Below are 20,910 nucleotides of genomic sequence, written 5' to 3'. Positions count from 1 at the left end.
AACCATTGTGCAGACACTTTATTTGTATTGCTGAGAACTGTAGATGTTTTCATTTAGTGGGGAGGAAACTGTAAATATGCAATATTGCTTTTTATGTTACTAACTTCAGTGAGTTACTGTTTAATTGGCATACAGAAAATTTTCTGCCAGTGACTTTACAACCAAATGCTGTAATGAAATGTCACTTCTTTTCAGAAAAATGTTACTTTCCCTTGATTAGCTGAAATACTAAATCCGTTTCAGTAAATGAATCTATTGATTTTAGCTTAATGTGTTGTAATAAAAAATATTTGAGTATGTTCTCATTTGGTAGATTCATGAGATGCCGTGCTGGATTCTGTACGGGCCCCGATGTGAATTTTTAATCTGTTTTTCGTACGTGAAGCAGAGAAGTCAGCATTGGTACAGAAGGGAAGTAAAGACCCAGGTTCTGCTGGAGGACAGTTCTCTCACCTGAGCTCTGCAGAGGTCATCCACAGGCTTTGTTTCACTGGGCCAGCCAAGACCCTGACAGTGCTTTTAAGAGGGAATGAGGCTATAGCAAAATGGTGCTGTAAAGCTTCTTGATTCAGCTGCGCAGTCTGCTAGGATTCAGCCCGTCCTGCAGAGGTGTTTAGTATCACCCGTGGTCCTCACTGCGCTGGGGAGCTGCCCATTGCCTGCATCTTAATGCTGCACCACACAAGAAATAAAATGCCCGAGTAGTGTCATACGTCAACCTCCCCAGTTGTAATTTAACAGTAATACAGACAAGTGCAACGCAGCTTCTGCTTAATTTCATTAGTGGGTCATGGTTAGCCACGCTTGATTGCTGACCATTGCAGGAGCAGATTAATTAAGTGTTGTAGCATTTCCTATACACAAACTTCAACCTCGGAAGAAACCTGTGTGGGATGTAGGGTAGAGGCTGGTCTATAGTAGAAGCAATGTAAAGGAATACGCAAAACCAGAACTAGAGACAAGAATGGTTTTGTTCTTTTACACGATAACGCAAGATAGAATTACTGTATTTTCCTGCATGATCACATTTTCTTTCTACCTGTTACATTTTGGATGCCATTAATGCTTAGAAAGAGGTTTTAGAGTAACTTAACTTCAACAGAAGGAAAACAAAGGACATTTCTGAGTAATTTAGAAGGACGCTTATGAATCCGTGAGTCAGAGGTTTTGGACTTAAAATACTGAAGTTAATGCTAAAGCAAACAGACCCTGAACTACTTAATTACTAGCTTGTTAATATTTCATTCAAAACTTTAAGGAAAAAAATCTGTAATTAGTAATTAGTGCTAGTAGTTATAGCAGGAAACTACAAACTAAGGCTTTTGCATTTCAGTTCATGGATTTCCCCACTGTGTGTGCTCTTGCCTGGCACATCAACTCCCTTTTACCTTGGGCTTTTCAGCTGTAGAATTGTGAACATAAAACTCTTCTATCTAAAGCTAATGAACCTGGTTATATATATAAGAATACACTTTTGAGATTATTGGGCAACAGGTTACAGACTTGCCATTGCCATGACCTGGTTTTTCTTTCTCTTATCTCTTTCCAGCGGTGCCTGTTCTAGAGAAGAGCCTTTAAGAATTTTTTCTTTCCTATCTGGAATTGGTAGTGATGTTGGCTGGCTCTAGAATGGGTGTATGATGTTACTTGTAATGCTGTTACATCATGCGAAGAGCAAACCAAGCATTTCCAGCTGTATTTGTTGAAGAGCTAATGCTGTTTCCATCCTGGGCCTCAGGCTGGGGAGGGTGGCTGCTCAAACACAACTGTAGCACTTGAGCACAGCACTCAAATTAGGCTCTGAGTTCTGGAGAATTTAAGAATCAGCCCATGCAGAGGTCTTTGCAGGCCACAGCTTTATGGGGAAGGGTTTTTTGGAGAAATCATCTGGTTAGAAAACTCAAGAGACTTTTCTTGGCTTCGCTTGCCTTAACTCTTGCAGGCTGAGTAAAGTAATTTTGTGAAATAACAATGAAGACTAAATATTGTTGCTTGCGTTTGTTAATGATCTAGTATACAATAACGAAGTGTATGAGCAAAGCCACGAGAATTGTGCTCATGTACAGCATGCTTTCCTAAATTTCCTGTCTTTCAGGGCTTTGGCAGGGCCAACTATCAAACCATTAATTATCTCCTGTTGTCAGCACTCCGCGTTCAAAATTGTAAACTGACTTAGTCGATAGTAGAACAGAAACTCTGATAAAATCCTTATTGATTTGTCTAGAAATACTGCTGCCCAAACAGATCAAGAAGTTCATAGGTTTCTTGGACCACAGCTGGCAAAATCCATAAAATCCTTTGAAGCCAGTTGTGACTCTTCCAAGTCCATGAATATTGTCCATTCTTCTGCCTCATGATTACTGCAGTCTGCTGCCCCACCCCACATCCATTACCGTGGTGTCCTGGGAAATCTGGCTTCCCAACTCTGCAGATTCATCAATAATACGGAATGGAAAGGAAGGAGGGGTTTGCAATGAAAGGTAAAGCAGTAAGATCCCCTCTCCAGCCTAATTTACCGACAAATTTGTGCCATTGATGGATTAGCCCTTGTTTACCTTTCTTTCAGAGGACTGACCTCATCAGCTGGCAGGCACCGTGAAACCATTTGCAGCGTCTGAGCCACGATTAACTTCCCCATCTAGCTCCTTCCATTCTGTAACCCCACAATGATCAAGAAGACCTGCATGCTTAGATTTTAGTTTATAGATCCAATTATATGGAACGCCTTTAATTGCTTTTGAAAAAAGGAGGAAAAAAGCTTTCCATGATTTAAGCCTCAAAGACAGTTAGGCTTTGAAGTTTAAGGCAAACTATTCAAGCAGGGGAGGGAGTTCAAGCCAGCTCGATGCCATGAAAGCAGTTGAGAAGTGAGTTAGGGCAGCTGACTTTCACTGCAGGAGTTGCTTTGATCAAGGCTAATTTTTGAAAGTCTACTTTAAGTCAGCAGCCATTAATCTTTTTGTTGTGATGTGTTATCAGCAATGGAAAAAAAAAATTATTTCCCTTCTAATTGAAATCTTAGAAGGGTAAAAAACACAATGAAAAATCTCTAATAGGCCATTTGCAGCTTTTTTCCCCAACACATCTTTAGTTTATTGTTATAGCACTGCTGAGTAGATAAATTTGGTGGCTGTTGTTGTTTGACTCTTCACGGCTTTGTGTTTTATATTGTTGCAGTGTTTCATTGAGGTATTTATCAGCTCCATCACTTAAGTGGTTCTGGCAGTCACCTGAAACTCATCCTATGTCATTAGCTACAAAAACGAAGGTTGAGTTAGCAGGGTTGTGAACTCCAATCTCAGCAATCAGGTGTAAGAGTGCCCCCTCAAAATGGCAAAGTCTTAATCATTGTAGTTTGACTTTTTTTGTCATCTTGTATTTGAAAATTCAGAGTTCTTGCTTTTCTATATAATACAAATACATATAAAAAAATAAAAATAAATTTTAAAAAGTAAAAATTAAAATTAAAAAAAACCACAAACCCTGAATTTTTTCTTTAAATAGTAAGATTTCACTCTGCTGTAAGAGACTTGCGTGATTTAAAATCTGGCGCACTCTTTTACAAATACTACCTATTACACAGATCCTGTAAATGCTACGACGAGCAAGACTGAGCCCTCCTCTCTGACTCGACCCTTTGGTTCATAGGTGTCTTGACTGAATGGTTTGTCATCAACCTAGTGAAGCAGATGGGGATTGTCTGAATTTTTATTTCCTACAAGTCCCGTAAACCTCGGTATATTCTAATATCAGATTCATGCGTAACTAGGAATAGCCTCTGAAAGTATGAAGAAGAAAGATTTACTACTTTTTGTAAATATGTCCTAGGCAAAAACTGACACACATGTTAAATATAGGAGATTTAAAAGCAAGTTTGCTCAGTTCTGGTCTCAGTGTATGCACACGTTCTCTCTGTACAATCTCAATATTTTCAAGTACTAATAGGATTTCTCGATGTTGAAAACATTTATAAATTTATAATCTTGCTCCCTACCCCCACCTTTCTAATAATGCTTGCATAGCATGTTTAATAATTTACATATCACTTAGATACTAGTATTTGATAAAGTCAGTATGCCATATGCAGCTTCCAGTGTTATATGTTTCTTTGTCTGCCTACTCCAGTGAAGAATACAAAGTAAAATTTTCATTATATCTTTCTTCATGTTGTTATTCAGTAATGTTCTGAGGCAAAGAAATTTGAACCATGGGGAAAGCAGAGCTGCTAACAAACCACTTTGGGCTTTGTTAGGCACCATGAATATATTACATATGATTATCATAAAATTATGGCCTGGAAATTGAACAGTCATGCTGCTGCATTTTAGACAGTACATTTATAATAAGCTGTAATAAAGTAAACATTTTGAATGGATATAAGAAGAGGCATTACTTGCGATCACAAATGTATGTTCAATTCATGTTTTTGAAGCTCAATTTAACACGGCAAACAAATTTCCTTGTAGTGTTAACACAGTTGTTCTCAGTGGCGAATTTTGATTTATGGAGAAAAAAACTTTAAGCGCATAAAACTGGATGTTTGGGATCTAAATAGAAGAAAAGAATATGATTCATAATGGCTGTAATTTGAAAGCTGCGTGTTGTTAGAAGTAAAAGTGGGTTTAAAAGACTCACTTGCAATTACCTGCTACTTTGGATTCTAGTTTAAATTTCTTTTTGTTTATTCTGGTATCATTTGGCATTTTTCTAAAAGAGTATAAAGCCATGGTTTCTAAGAACATTTCAGAAGCTAGGTAAGCAAGGACCAGAATTAGGTTTAGGGCCTGATCCTGATAAACACTAACGCAGGCTAATTGATCTTACGAAGCTGCTCGGAGGAATATAACTCAGAAGGGTAAGAGTTTGTAGATCCAGGGCCCTCATGAATAGCGATCAGATACAATCTGACTCATAAAAGTAGTTTTGCCTCAGATGACATGGAAAGGCTTCTGGGAAGCTCCTGATAGCCCAGCCCCAGGGAATATCCCTGCAACCCATCCCCAGCAGTGTGACAGCAAGGAACAGAACCCCTTGCAGGGTGTAAGAAGTACAGATAAAATGAGATTAATTTAGACTCCTACAGTAGCAACGGCTTGAGCACAAAGAAAAGATGAAAAAGCATCATATGAGAAAGTACACTGTAAAATCTGTGTGTGATAAACACAAACGTTGGTCAAGAGAGCCATCATCAACAAGTGAAAGGCAGAAAATGACAGAAAGACTCTTCATCCTGTTCTGACACAGTCGCCTAGGTTATCTTTCATTTATTTTGAGGTATAGAAATAGCATTGCCAAAGGTTGTACAACAGTGATAGCATTTCTTTGTTTCCGGAAGATTTGTTTGGGTTTCTACTGATAAATTATTAAAGAGATCTCATCTGCCCAGTGTCACAGGATTTCTTGGTAGCATGAGTGTAAGTACCTGAGGGGTAATTAAGATTGGGTTGAGAGAACCTAATGGGGGGTAAATGCTTTCCCTGTTGTGTGACCACAAACCATCTCTCTCTGTTTCCCCATTTGCAAACTGAGAATAATAAGCCTTATGAAATTAATAATTTATGAATGAGCTAAGTGGTGTTTTCGAAGTATATTCTTTACTGTTGGTGCATAACTCTCTTCTCCTGGATCTTTGTGTCTTAGCATGCAGCGGTCTCAGTTTGGGGCTCGCTCCCTTTTGCAAAAGCACTCTGAGTGAATAAAACACAAATGAGACTGGCTTTCACAAGCTAGCTCATGTCAAGTAGAAATACAGTCCTCAAAATATGTCAGGCTGTAGGTGCAATGTTTCCTCCCGGAATCATAGCTGTGTTATGATTTCAGCTTTTTCTATCAACTTGCACTGTATACCCTTACTCTGTCTTCCCCTCCTGTACGGTTGCTTACATTCTGGGGAGGGGGGGCACTTCTTTCAGAAACCTCCTGTGGATTCCTTGTCCTTCACTGAAAGGATTTTTTTTGCTTATTTGTGTTTGCATAATCTGCTGAACAGTTCTGCGGCCTGTTGTGGCATTTGACTACTTCGCTTTCACCTGCCTGTTTTTCTTTAATACTTTGGCAAACACCCTCAAATTTCAGTACTGACCCCAGGGATTATTAGTGGCACAGTTATTCTTGGTGTGCCAAATCCAAGGTGGCTGTCTCTGGCCTCTACAAAGTTACTGCAGGTGCTTGCAGTGAAGCATTGTTCTCAACCTCCTAGAAATTCATGAGTTGGTGAAGCTCTTTTTGCACCAAACACACGTCCTTTGTACAGTAAGTTCACACTGATGCTTCCTTTGAGAGCTCCGTTACTGCTGTCTTACTGCCTGGGTGTTTACTGCAGTTCCCAAATCCACTGAAGTGTCTTCCTCTTTCATTAGCACATGCTGAGGGTCAGAATTCCATGAGCTGTTTTTTAAATATAACTCCATTTAAGAACTTATTGCAGTGATAGTCTGGCAGGTTCATGAGTCCTCAGCACAGAATTCCTCGGTTTCTCAGTTTCTACAGGAGGTATACAGAGGGATCTTTTTTCTTTAATCCACATACCTGTGATGATTAGGATGCCTGGGCAAGGGTTATCAATTATTACTTCGTTTCATTTAACTGTTCGGGATGTGTATGGACCCTTGGATCTCTGTGTCGCACTCTTGATGATGATCAAAAGAAAATAGGGTTTTGAAAAGTTCCCACAGGAGTTAGGTGGAGATGGCAGTCTAGCAGGAAGGTCAGCTGCCTTCTGAGTACTGTAGATGCCTGAGTTACGATGCCCAAAAGGGGGTGAAATGGCAAGGATAGAAAAAGAGTATCTTGAAGTGCATGCATCATAGAGCAAAGCATTTATGCAAACACCGATATATTTCCACATCATGGTCTTAGCAGTTACCAGCTATACGCTTTGTCATAGACACCAGCGTTCCTCTGAGAGTCCCAAACTAGGCTCAGGAAAACATCGGTTTCTTCCAGGTAGTTCAGATGGTGGTGTGAGGTCAGGTGTACAGGAGACCTTCCAGGATACATTAAGAAATCTAATTCCAGCTGGCACTGAAAGTCATTAAACTTGTAATATCACTGATAAGAGGAAGGCTTTTTATTTCTGATGTCTCTTTCCGTCAGTCAGTTGTCAGGAAAATCCCAGGACTCCCAACTCATTCTATACATCAGAAAACACTATTCATATTTGAAATTACTACATGTAAGAATGGGAAATTCTTTGAGAAAATATTATATGTTTTAAAAGAAAAAATAAATAATGAACTGTGAGTGCTAGACTCTGGAGAGTCAAAACCAACAAAAAAAGTGCCACAATTTAAAAAAGCCACAGTCTTGTGATTTTAAAACATGTTTTTTTCTTTTTTTGCTTTTTCCGTGATTTTCCAGTGCTTGGTGTTAACATTGTCGTTTAATTTAGCGTGAACAAAAATGTTAAAATTTTTATATTTCTTAATGTTCCTTTCCAAGAATGAAATTCAAGTTGGAGCATTTCCATTTCCTGTATACACAAGAAATGGTGTAGTTACACTTAGAAGGCTTCTTATTGTTAAATAAACATATCAATCGCATTGTGTTTACCCAAGCTGATAACTATTTGTTGGGTAATATATTACTTAGAAGGAAACACTCAGTATGTTTAGTGTAACAACAGAATTGGTTACCAGTGGTTTTATTTTACTTTGGACAAGTCTATGCATTTTGATAAAATAATCTCTTGAAAGATATTAAGAAATAGATATTAAGATATAGATATTAAGTTACATTACAAAATCTGTTTTGGTTTGAACAAAAATGTGAAGCGGAGTATTTAGCTGAGTAACTTTTGCCTGTTGACAGTATTAATATTTGTGGTCCTGTATACACTAATGGTATGATCAGGCATTTAATAACCATATTGTAAATTTTTATAGCTCTTTGAGAAATTTTACTGTGAAAAACATGAGATACTTTATGTGAGTGGGGAAAAAAGTTCTTTAAAAGCATCTGATCAAGCTGGCCAAGAATTAGGAAGAAGCACTGAAATAACAACCTGGGATCCGTATTAGGGGCTGTGTTGGGGGCTCTAATAACTACATGGCTACTGACTCTCCGGGATGTTCTGAGGTTGTTAGAGTTTCTTATCTTCATGTCCACTTCTGTAATTGCATGTAAGAGTGCTTTTCCAGGACAGTCCTTGCCCATATGCACATTCCTCTGGAAAGCTGGGCGTACACTAAAAGCATGAACTTTGAAGCTTTGTTTTAGGTGTATTCTCAAAGTAAATGGGAGCCCTGTTTCTCACCTCATTTCCTCTCAGTTGCCTTGGTTTGACCTGAAGGTCCTTGGAGTTTGCTTGTCACCTTTCAGTCTTCAAAAATACCTCATGTTGAGTTTGGCTTATCTTTCTATCTTCAGAAACTATTGATTTTGTTACTGTTGCTTCTTTGTTTTTTCTGTCGCCATCCTGTTCCTTCAGGAAGTCTTGGCCCCTCTTTGTTCCCTCCAATTCCCATGTAATTGTTCTTTTTGTTCCCTGACTGTTGTCATTGCTTCTCCCTGGGCTTCAGATGATGTCCTTACTACTACATGGTACCAGTGGGCAGGTTAATTCGCTCTGTTGTCTAGGATATTCCACATTGCTTGAGAGACGTAGTTTTGAAGTCTGTAGTACTTCACAGTTGTGGGCAGTCACAGCATTTGAGAGTAATGCAGAAATCAGGATTTGGGATGTGCTATTTTGCTAGAGAGAGATTTTATTTCCTAAACTGTCATTTGTGGCTGAATGTATCCCAGTACCCTCAGGACAAGGAGCTTGCAAATGTCGTATTTTGTTGACAGTTCTTAGAAAAATGTGGTTTGATTTTTACAGGGTGGCTGACTAGAGAGGGTGTGGGCTCCAGTCCTTCTGCCGTAGGAGACTGGGAAGCAACCAGAAGGTTTCTCCCTCGTGAACACAGCTGACAGTTTGTTTTGGGATGTGCTGCTGTCACTTGTTTGGTTGCTTTGGCTGTGAGAATGGATCCTAATGGAGAAAAGTTAGTTATGACATCAGAGAGGGAGAACTACTTTCCAGGCCTTATGTGGCTCCAGGCTCTAAGCATTTCTCCCCTCCAGGCGTTGGAACTTGTGTTTAAAAAGCCAGGAAACAGTTTGTGTACTTGAGTGTATCAAAAAGGAATACCTTCATTGCACGTGCCAGCTATAAAAAGAAAAGGCAGAGTCTTCTTAGAAAATAGAAAGCCATTAAATTTAGAATCTATCTTGCCTGTGTGTTATGGCTCTTTTTTTTTAATTCTGTATTTAGAAATAAAGACCTTCTTAATTCTGTAAGATTTCAACTGCTGCTTTTGCTCATTTGTTCTCTCATGGAAGTTAACATTCTCTGCGTCTACTATGATGATTGTTTCTTCTGGGATCTTAGAAATAGGCTGATAACTAGGGTTGTGGAATAAACAAGAGAAATAGGTGACTTGAATTCTATTCTTTCTAGAAATGTTTGGTAATAGAGGGGAAAGTGCAACAAAAAGGCATTTAAAGAGAGAAGGGATTTGAAATAGAACGTGTTCAGATTTTGCTTACAAACTGCTTTCTGTAAAGGGTATTATTTACTGAGCTGAAATAATTTCAGTTGCTTTGAAAAAAATATGCATATGGAAATGCGGGGCTTCTTTCAACCAAGTTTCCATTTATCTAAAAGCTTACCTCCTATTTTCTTTCTAAAGAACTTGAATATAGCGAAGGTATATGCATTTGTAAAGCTTAAGCTTGTCCATTGTAGGCATGCTTTCTGAAATATTAACTTAATATTAACGTTAAAATCTAAATTCTTACTGTTAGTACCTCTTACGTAAAGTAGCGGCTTGCCCAGGAATTTCATTCTATTTTTGGATTAATGGTGATACGACTAATGTTTGAGTGAAGTCTTCCCATAAAATACATATGCTTCAGGTAAATGGAACGATGACTCAGCAGCTGGTGGGGTGACGGACCAGTCTGATGGTCAAGTGCACTGTGGAGATACACAGAAAAGCCTTGGCCGCTGGTAGTCAGCAGAGATAATGCATGCATGTTCATGGGACTGGAGCCAACGACATTCAATGTAAATGGTTTCTCCTCTTTTTCAACTATTGTTTTTTCACATTTTGCTCTAAATTAGCATAAAATGTGGCTTCATTTAAACACACTGTTGTGATTCATCTCAAAATGGCTCCATTATTCTGCCAGGGGAGATAATTTGAGATGGCTTAGATATTTCACTTTTTAAAATATATTTTGAATTTCTTTCAGAACATTGGGGATGGAGGGAGACTGGAAAACGGGATTTTAATTAAACCTGAACTGTCATCATTCTTAGAAGAAGAAATAAGCTTACCCACCGAATATTTTCCTAGTGAATAGATGATGATGATGACAGTGGGAAGCCTTTCTCAGCAGGGAGGGGAAGATAGCTGTCATCTTCATGTAATCTGACATTTGTAGGCAATGGGCTTGTATTACGTCCAGTCTGATCTGATAGTGAGCTATTGTGGAAATGGGGGTGCAGCTTTTGCCCACTTTTTTCCGATCACGTCTTGCAATCTAGCAGTAACGGTGTGAATCAGCTTCCAAGAGGAAGCTCATCCATAATTTTGGGAAATGATTTCTTTTGGGCAAGTAGGCTGGTTCCTGATAACTAGATCGAATGCAGTCAGGAACAGCAAGTGTTCCTGCTGAGGAACAGTTTGGCTCCTCTTGAAAGGAAAGTAGTGTAGAGGCTGGTGTTTGTCCTTGCCGGGGACACAGCTGCGGCCCAGACCAGAATACTGTTCTGTTGCACACCACCTCTGACAGCCCCATGTCCGAGGGGTAATCCTCCAGGCTTCTAATTCGGACTGGCCACCCGAAAAAAGGCTAGGGAGTAAATATTCAATTAAGGGAGGCTCCATGGGATCCTTAATGTGCTGGGAATTTCCGTCTTGAAATTGCTGAGTGCTGATTCAAGGCATTTTATCAACAGTATGGCAGAAGCATTGACACTCTACCAGAAGCATTGGGGCTGATGAGGATAAACATTTTGGCTGAGAACTGCCATCATTCCTCAGATGCTTCTCCTGTTCCCATAAAGCACTAGCTAGAAGTGCCACCTCTCAGGGAGAGAAATGATGGTGCATTATTCAGGTACTCTATGGACTGTAATACTTCAAAGGGGAGAAGGAGAGATGAACCCCATACTGCTAAGGGAAAATCGAGAAGGCGTTGCTCTAAGCAGCTCAGAATGAATTCCCAAAGGAAATTCAAGACCGTTAAATTTGACGGTTTCCCTGTCACGCTTTGAAGCTGAAATACCAGAAAGTAGCATGCAAGTAATAGGTAGATATAAGGTGTGAATTATGGATACAAGGATCACTATGGGCTTGTTCAGTCCTGTGCGTAAACAATGCCCATTTAGAAGTCTCCTAAGATGCCACAGAAGAGTATTTTTAATGCTGAAAAGTATGTTTTGCTCAGAGTAGTTGTAGTCTCAACCAGATGCCCAGCAGTTCCTAAAATCTTTGTTAATATTACAACTACATTTACAAGACTGAGGTCACTTAACGTTGAGAAAAGTAGGTGCTGTATTTCTTCCTTTGTGAAATAATTACTACAACCTGCAATTGTTAAAGACTATGATCACTGGTTTTCTAAAGGGAAAATTCATTCGAAATTGATGCTTTGGCAGGTGTTCATATTTTGTGGAAAGATCTGTCTTCCAGATTGCTAATGAATGGCCAAGTGAGTATCTACCTAGTTAATAATGCTGCTTAATTGCCACAGTCAGATAAAGCTGCCACCTAATTCATTGCTGTTCTGAGCATCTGAACACTGGAAGAATGATAAACCATGGGAAAGCCATATGAAATGGTTGGTTAGTTGAAGTCATTGCCTGCGGTTTTATACCTCTCTAGCAGGTGATCCTTCTAACATTTCCCTGCTTTGGCAGATCATCAGACATGTGGTCATACCCCCTGCTGCCCCTGCTTCCACTAGGCAGCTGTTTTCAAAGTAAAATACCTTCCCAAGGCGCCGCGCAGCCAAGACTTTCTTCCTGGGTTTATGTATCCATAATGTGTTAGAAAAAGATGTTGTGTTTTCCTGCATACACCTAAAGGAACATAAGTGCACCCACAAACGTGTGGCAGTCAAACATCTGGACTGTATATAGATTTTCAGCGTGGATGGAGAGTAGTGATGTGCTGCGCAGAGCATGCTGCAAAGGAAAAGATTGCTTGTCTGGGCAATTGGTTGATTTCATCCAAGTGATAATCAGCAGATGCAAACTTCACTTAAGGATTAAACGAATTTAGGAAAAAAGCTCTTTGCAGGAGATGGAATGGGTGAAGGAATAATGTGTGACATAGAAACCTGACTCTAACTCTGTCAGTCCCGCAGCGTCCTGCAGGCCTGTCCTAGGTCTCAGTTGTAAGCGGGTTTAACAAAATGGTTTTACAGTGCCATGTTCATTCAAGAAGTAAAATCCCAGGACTCCCTATCTGGGAATGAGCACAAGTATTCAGGGTAAATACACAGAAAAATGTTGGGATTCTGCTTACCAAATTAAGGATAGATCCTGTACCATGCAGTATAGGAGGACTCAGCCTATACTCAGGGCCTTTTCGTGAATTAATTGCCTTTATCTGGGAATTAATGGAAAAGAGGTTCATGGGTTTTTCCACTGTATGTGCTATTAAGCTGTCTCGAGACAGTTATGGCCTTTTTCAAACCTGCATCCCTCTGACAGTAGTAAATTCCCATGTCACTGCTCAGGAGCAAGTAGACGAGAGAGGTGAAAAATTATGCTAATGAATTGCAATAACCAGTCCCTTTTTATGAGAATGCTTATGCGTAAGCTCATGAATCCAGAGTGTTGTATTACCTTATACAGCTTTTTGTGGGTAAAGTATAGCAAACTAAACGCAGCTAGCAGTTAAATACAGCTTTATAGTTCTGAAGAGGCCCTTTGGAACAGAATGAAGTATATGGGTAAAATTGTTAAAGCATTAGATAAGGTTCTCAGGTTACCATGGTTACGTGAGAATTTTGCATTGTATCATAGATTAGGATGCATAGGATGAAGTAGCCAAAACAACTAGGAAGTTCAATGCATATAGACTACATTTCCAAATGACACAGCATTGCCAAATAGACAAATAGCTCGGGATATTGGCTGCTGACAAATCTCTGAATCAATAGAGAGGCCTGAAGGAAATATAGAGCATATGCAATTTGAAATCCTGCATTATTTTGGAGTTACAATCTTAATTCTTAAAAGACAAAATAATTTTTTTTAAAGAAGAGAGAAGAAAAATCCTCAGTAATATAAAGAGTGAAATGATTTTCCACAAGCTCTTTCTGGTATTGAAATCTGACATTTGGCTTTGAGACCTTCAACAAAGAAGGTTGATGAAACATGGATAATACATTTCGTGCACTTAGGCTGGCAGTAGCGCTTACACTGGATGCAGTTTATTCCCATGGAAACCTATTTGCATTTGGGCCAGAAGTGACTTTTTTCCCCCTCTGTTAGAGGTGCTGATGTTTTAGCATATTATAATTGGTGTATATTGACAGCAGATTTGAAAAGTATTTTTAAAATGTTGAGTAGCTGAGCATATGTATATACGGAGATGTAATCTGTGCAGTTCTTCTGTGTAGGATGGAACATGTTGCTGAAAAATGCAGGGCAGTTTTTGATCTTCTGTTATTTATCCCTAAAGAAAAAAAAAATAGTTAATTAAATTGTTTATCCCAAACAATTTTTTTTTTTTAACAGGTGACAAAAGAACTGAAGCAGTATGACAATAAAATTATAGAGTGCAAGTTTGAGAACAACAGCTGGGTTTTCATGAGACAGAGAGTAGACAAAAGCTTTCCAAATGCCTACAGCACTGCCATGGGTGAGTAGAATAAATTGCTTTAAAAGTTTTTCAGGCTCAAATTTTAATTTTTTAACTCTGTCCTAATTTAAGGAGGAAAGGCACTCTGTGCTCTCATTTCTAGTTTGAGTGCTGGCTTCTCTAGCTTATTACAGTAATACCTCATCTTGCAAATTCTTATGTCATGTTTAGCTTTTATATAGCATGAATCCTTTGGCCTTTGGCTTCAGGGTCATTTGATGAAGTCAGTTAAACGGAGACTCTGATGCAGTATTTGACGGATAATGCAGAAGCAAGTGCCTAAGTCTGTGTAGAATTGCAAACGCTTGCTCAGAGACCTTAAGTGGCACAGCATGCCTTTTAATTGAGACCCAGGGAAGTTTTTATTTATAATAGCATTGCAATGGTAGCTAACTAACTAACATCAGTTCCTAGCATCGTGTTGGCTTGTTGGGATGTAATGCAAGCTGGCACACTGTGAGTTGCATTTGTTGAACAAAAAATCCGTTATAATTTCACCTCTATTCAAAATGCTGAAACTGTTGTTTGGCAGATGGGCTAGAAGATTAATAGGAGGAAGTGTCACCTTAAGTTTCTACAATAGTCATACAAACAATGAAGAGGGAAACAAATGAAAAGCGGGGTATATCCCCACAGAATTGTGAGACTTTTATGTTCTTCTATCAAAAAACATGTTGCCAAGTATTGTAAATTAAATTATGTTGTTTACTTTCAGATGAAGTATAAGAGTTTGAATAGAAGTGTGCAAGGCTGAATAACAATAGTCATGTTGATACTGACTTTTTGTTAAGTGCCAAAATGAAGTTTAATCATATTTAAGACCACACTATTTACTAGAGCGTGTACAGATGATGTCGGATTTTCTCCAAACCATTCTACTTGTATTTCTGCCTGAGCAGTGAGTGGATTTTCTTGAACAAACAAAACGTGGTCATTTTTGCCAGGAGATAATAAATCTGTTGGCACCTTAGGGAACCAGCACAGAATGTAGCTGAAATGTTGCTGAGCAGTCCTGTTGGGAAAGAGGAATGAGCCACAAAAGTCATACAAGTACATCTCTTTGTCACCATGACCTAAATTTCTTTTCTCTGTTTTACCTTACTGTTTCAATAGTTGGTTTCCCTTGGAGTTTTCTCTTCTTTGAGGAGCAGCGTGTTGTTCTTTCCTTCGTTCTTAAGAGTATATGTAGCTGCCCTTTTTCTCTTCATTTTCTGCATTTGTAGAGCGCTTGTGTTATTTCTGGCGCTTTTTTTCTGCCAAAACATAATGAACTTCCTAAAAATAAAAATTAAAAGAAAATTAAATCCTGTAGGAAAAACTGTTATCTCCAAAAGTTGTATTTTCTTATTTGAGACTTCTGTAGATCCTTTCTCCTCTATTTGCTTTCTCTTGATGAAAAATACTATTTATTTTTCCTCATAGTTGAAATGACAACAAAATAAGTACCTGTCTCCGTCTTGCTTTAGAACTTTGATACCTTTTAAATTGAAAAGAGGAGGGCTTTTTGAATGATAAAGCAAGGACAGCCCTTAAAAGTTGATACTAAGTTATGCCAGCTGCCTTGTGGCACAAATTACCTTCATAAACTACCGCTTATAATAATGGTTTCCAAATGCAAAAGTCACATACGCTGCAACTTTTAAAGCACCTTTTCACCAAAAAGTGAGATAATGAAAAAATAGTGCTAAGAAGGTGTTTTATTAATTGGAAAGTAATGCTTTGCATGGTTCTGTAATTCTGCAAGAAAGAAGGGAGTGTTTTAATTTAAGAGTCGTTATTTGTAACAATGCTATAATTGCAAGTGCATTTTAAAGTGTCTTAATGTTGTTTTGTACTCTAGGGGGTCAATAGATTGTTTCGCATGGAAATTGCATCCATAGTGTGGCCAATCCTTACATGCTATAAATTATCCTCTAATAATTTTGTACTTTCTTCCAAGATAGTCATAGGATTCCTCCTTAATTTCTTGTTCTATATGCTTTCCCTCCTCCCTAAGTGTCTCAGAAGGATTAAATTAGAGGAGTATAAAGTTTTATAGGAAAAGTATTAAAAATATTTCATTTGTTTTAACAGAAGTAAGCTTTTTTATTTGTTCCATAAAATCCTGTGGGCTATTACTTAGAAACTATGACTTGGGGAGTCATGTTAAGTAATCCAAGTGTATTGGATTGTACATGCATGCCTTGGCCACCATGCAGCACCTACGGCCCTTCCTCCATCATACGGTCTGGTGTGCTTGACATGTAGCCTGCTTGGTGTCAAGTCTTTCTGCCACGTGAAGGTATATGGGTTAAAAAAAAAAGTGCTGTGCATTGTGGGTTTATGATAATTATAGTACTTAGTGATGAAGAAAAAGGTTATCTTAATGCAGAGGTTTTTAATGTTAGCCAATCTCGTTTCTAGCTATTTGAATTTTATGAGTGTTTTAAAGCCGTGTCTCACAAGACCTTTGCTGCTGTTGCTTGCCTCAAGAAGGTGTCACTTCTTGGCTTTTTTATAGTTGCCCTGTGAAGCCTACACACACATGCCTTTTGTTTGTTTTAAAAAGGGAGATTCCTGCAAGGTAGGGGCCCACTACACTGGTTTGCTTTCTGGGGGGACAAAGCAGAGGCACTTGACTCCTGACACAATCATCTTGTGAAGGCCCACGTTTAAGGCTGAATACTTGAGCCAAATTGTTTACTTTGCAAAGAGGGGGTGAAACGGTTGAAGTGCCAGCTACAACAAATCAATTTAGTAACTTGAGAATATTGTCTTTGTTCCCAGCTGTATGCAACAGCATCCAGAATCCGGTCACGAAGGAGATGTTGTTTGAGTTCATTGACAGATGTACGGCAGCTTCTCAAGGACAGACACGGAAACACCACCTCGATCCTGACACTGAACTCATGCCGCCGCCGCCACCCAAAAGGCCACGTACCATAACGTAAGGCCTTGGTCTCGGCCGATAGTGTGTTTATACAGTTCTGCAGAAGGTGAAACACAAATGTGAAGGCTGGAAGAAATCTGAATTGCTGTAAATACTTGGGTGTGGTTTTTTGAGTTTGGGGGTTGTTGTTTGGGTTTGTTTTTTTTTTCCTTCAGATTCCACATATGAATGGACATTGTTTTCTAACTGATAAATTCAGCCTTACCTTATGGTATTTGAAGGTGAAATTTCCAAAGGTTTAGACAAGAACAGTACAATGAAGTCAATGGAAAGCTGCCTTGTTTATATATGGATCTCTTTTCACCTTTAATTTATAATGTCAGCAATCTGGAACTGAGAAAACATTGGGATGCTGTACTTTTTAGAGGCTGTGTTTAAAAAAAAACAGAAGGGGTTTTTTATTATTGTTCTTCAACTGGTTGTGATTTGTCACCCATAGTATAACTGATCGTAGTTTCCCTGCATTTTTGAGACTTGTGTTTAAAAGAAAACAGCAATGTTGTTTGTGCTTTGTGTTGGTTAAAAACTAAGCCACCTTAGATTTCACTAATTTCAAAATAAGCTGGCTTTTTGTTGTTGAAATACTAAAAAAAATGAATCTTTATTGTAAATAGCATCCTTTCGAAAGGAAATGTGCTGTGTGTTTGTTGTTCCCCCCCCCCTCCCGTTTGAACCTAACACAACAAATGTATAGTGGGCTGATTTTAGCTTTGCCTTTTTAAGTTTATCTGTAGATAAGGAATACACCAAATCCTTAGTATTAAAGGTCTCTGTTAAGAGACTGTTTCTAGTACAGGGCTTAGTTCTCCACAGTGATACAATTGTAAATATTACTAAAAAGTACACATCACTGTGATATGCAAGCGTAATAAGCAGTGGAAATGATGATGTCTTAGGTCCAGGCACAAAATGGCAAAAGGCACGCCAGGCAACTCCTGTGTGAAAGAGAAGGTAGTTTCAGTGGAGGAGAGCCACGTCAGAAAGGAGTTCTCCTGGTTTAGGTGATTGCAGGGCAAAACCAAGCCACTTAGGGGGGGTGGATGAGTCCCAGGGAACAGGGTGCTCATTTTCGAAGGTGGGGTCGGCTGTCCCGTGGCACCGTGCCCATCCTCTGGCTGGCTTGCTTTCATGCCAAATGAAGAAGTGCATGAATGCCCTGATGGCTTTTGTTGTAGGGCGCTGGCAGATGTTCATATTAGTTCTGAGAAACTGCGTTCTGGTTATCTAAGGGAGGAGTTGTTCTGAGCTGGGATTAATTGGAAACCAAATGCAGATTTTAAAGTTTACCGTACATTTATCAAGCAGGGATCAAATTGGCTCTTTCTATAGTTTACTTAGCGTGCGAGTCATCCGTTCATTCAGCAATCTGATTAGTGAAGCTCATTAATTTGTTGTTGTAACTAAAATGCATTTCTGTTTAAATAAGTTTTAATGTTTGTAAGCAAAATGAACTCCTGCATTATTTTTTTTTTCTGTATGGAAACTTTACGACTATGCTTTGTGGTGGCTTCTTTAGTTGTATCAACCTGTTGTATAAATGCACACGGCATCATTTAGATGGCGTTCCTAGCGTCTCTTTCTGGGATATTCCATATGTGTTTTAGAGAACTGAAGGAGTTCTGTAAGTTACTTTTTATACTGTGGTTAAACTTGATGGGAAAAAAAATGCATTCATCAAAGTTCTTTTTTTCAACTGTACATAGTTTCTGCGTATTATCTATAGAAAAGGTATAATATCACCTATGCAAGGTTGCAAAATTATCTCCTAAAAAGAGCCTTATGAATTTGATGTGAAAACCTATGCAGCCTCTGTGTATCTTGCATTGAAACACACAGTTAATTATTTTTTCACTCAGTATGAATAATTTCCCCCAGACTATACTTGTCATTGAGATTGTCGTAGCATACACTTTGTCACTGATCTTCATGGTTCTGTGGCAGTTGCAATGTGTATGATGATTACAGCCTTCTCCATGAGGTTAGGACATTTCGTTCTTTTAAGGATGTGTCCAGGTTATTTCCATCTTTCTCCTTCCTAGCCCTTGCATCTTGTATTTCAACAAGACCTAGCTTCTGGTTTACCTTCTACTTCAGAGCTGCAGCGCTGCAGGCTGTCTTCCATGTGCATTCCACCAAGTCCATGAATGTGTTGTGGCCCTTGTATTTTGACACTGTCTTTTTTTCCACTCTGAGCTTGAAATTGATATTTTGGAAGAGTAATGACTCTGCGAAGGTTTAGAGCTCCAAATTCACATTTGATTGTCAAACTCTTCTTGCACTATGACCTGTAGCTTTTTAGAGTGGTCGATCACCTTTGCTTTTCTGGAAAAGAAAGCTACTGGGGAAGGGTTGAATGAAGAATCTGATGAAAACAAATGAATTTTCGCTTGGACCAGATGGGTTTGATGCTGTGAGAAATGCACACCTCCTTTCTCTGCTACTAGATATTCAAGAGATGGAAGCTAAGAAGCAAAGAAGAGTCTGTGCCAGGAAAATAATAATGATTAAACCCCCCCTAACTTGTCTAGTCTTCGGTGTACAGCATGAATTCATCCGCTGTCTTGTCATTTGTTAAATATCTAATTAAAATCTGGTTTCAGTGGAGTTTCCAGAAAATGTAAGTACATTCCTCTCAAACAGTGTATTAAGTATTTTAATAAAGTCAGTGGTTTAAAATACTTTTTCTAAGGTTGTATTTACTTTTGATGCCTGTACTTTCCTGGTACCAGTGCAAGCACAAGGATACTGTGGTGTTACTGCTGTTCAGTGCTACAAGAAAATTATCCATGTTTTTCAGAGGTCAGTGGCTTTTCTCTCAGGTGGGAGCCCCCCAGCCCATGGTGGCCATGATCCATTATGCCGTTTTTAAGTTGCTCTTCCTGCAGTTCGAATCAGAAGGAAACCCGGTGGTACCTGAAGTACGTATTTTATGACAGGCTAATGTTATGTAGCTTATCCATTCAGTGTTAGGTGCAGTTGCATGAAAAGTTGTGCAAGAGGTCTGCGTGGGTCTTCCCTGCCACTTCATCATCCAGCATGACCCTAAACGTGGTAGCCCGCCTACTTGGACCAACTCCTGGACTTGTCATAGGGCAGTTTGGTTTTCAGGTTGCAACTGTCTAGAGCGCATCTTTCAGGAGCTAAAAGGCCAGTCTTGATTTTTCACATTTCTCTTTAATTGAGATCCTACATCCACTGCTGATATGTTCCTGTTACATGTGCAATTCTTGTGGTACTTCTCTCAACCATTTCTGGTTTTCTTGTGTTTGAGTGTGAATGCCAGACCAAATCTGGCATTTGAGCATATCTGGGGAGGTGTGGTAACTTCTCTAACCCCTACTCCGTACTCCCCTCTGTATGCATTAAGGAAGCAGGTTGATGTGCCAGGCCAGCACATCACACTGTGTGTGTAGTTCGTGTTGGCTTGCTTGTTCGCTGGGGTGATCTTATAGGATTTCCACTCCTCAGAATAACAGCTCCTGGTTTTTGCATCTGAGAGGTATGACTTTATACTTGCATAAGATGTAATGCATAATTTTATCTTACGACCTCAGAGTATTCAGAAAGGCACTGGCACAGCAAGCTGATTTCCTAGGATACGTCTGTAGTCAACAGAGAGAATGAGAGCAGAAGTCCGGTTTGTTCCTGTGCATCTCTCCTGCAGATACCTACCACTTCAGTTTCCACTCAGTTCTTTTTCAGTCAATACAACGTGTATCATTTTATGTTATCACCTGTGTTATTAGCACATTGTTAACTATTTTTATCGAGGGTAAATTTCATAGCATCAAAATTCTTGCAGTGGTCAAATAAATTTATAATCTCATGCTCATTAGTTGGTCAAGAGCTATTTATTTTCCATAGGTTATATTCCTTTCCTTTGGATCTCTACTCTAATCCAATCCAAGCAGTTCTGTTAACTCACATGAGAGTAACTTTTGACTGAAATGCCCTAAACAGCCAGATCACTTCCACCCTCCTATGGAATGGCACAAGGTTTCCTCTCGCCTTGCCTGGGGGCTGCTGCCCATTCCAAGGCTGACAAAGCCTGCAGGGTTTAGATTTCATCTGTATCCCTTTGTTTCCAGCGTCAGATTTCTGTGATCTGTGCTTACT

The 20,910-nt window shown here is 39.1% G+C and overlaps 1 protein-coding gene across 4 annotated transcripts in view; it reads left to right on the top strand.

The window, feature by feature from the left end:
- RNGTT (RNA guanylyltransferase and 5'-phosphatase) overlaps nucleotides 1-19,472 on the top strand; it is a 193,439-nt gene extending 173,967 nt beyond the window's left edge. For 2 of the 4 annotated variants that reach the window (XM_037391362.1, XM_037391364.1), the window contains 2 exons: nucleotides 13,742-13,865; nucleotides 16,632-19,472. In XM_037391362.1, the coding sequence (XP_037247259.1) occupies nucleotides 13,742-13,865; nucleotides 16,632-16,795 (288 nt within the window). In that variant the 3' untranslated portion in view covers nucleotides 16,796-19,472. Of the gene's footprint in view, nucleotides 1-13,741; nucleotides 13,866-16,631 lie in introns of those variants that run through there. The other 2 variants (XM_037391363.1, XM_037391365.1) reach the window with 2 other exon arrangements.
- Nucleotides 19,473-20,910: the final 1,438 nt, after the last annotated feature.

Source organism: Falco rusticolus, chromosome 6 (genome assembly GCF_015220075.1).
Source record: "Falco rusticolus isolate bFalRus1 chromosome 6, bFalRus1.pri, whole genome shotgun sequence".
In the NCBI taxonomy this organism is placed as follows: domain Eukaryota; kingdom Metazoa; phylum Chordata; class Aves; order Falconiformes; family Falconidae; genus Falco; species Falco rusticolus.
This window is presented reverse-complemented; position numbering and strand designations above follow the sequence as displayed.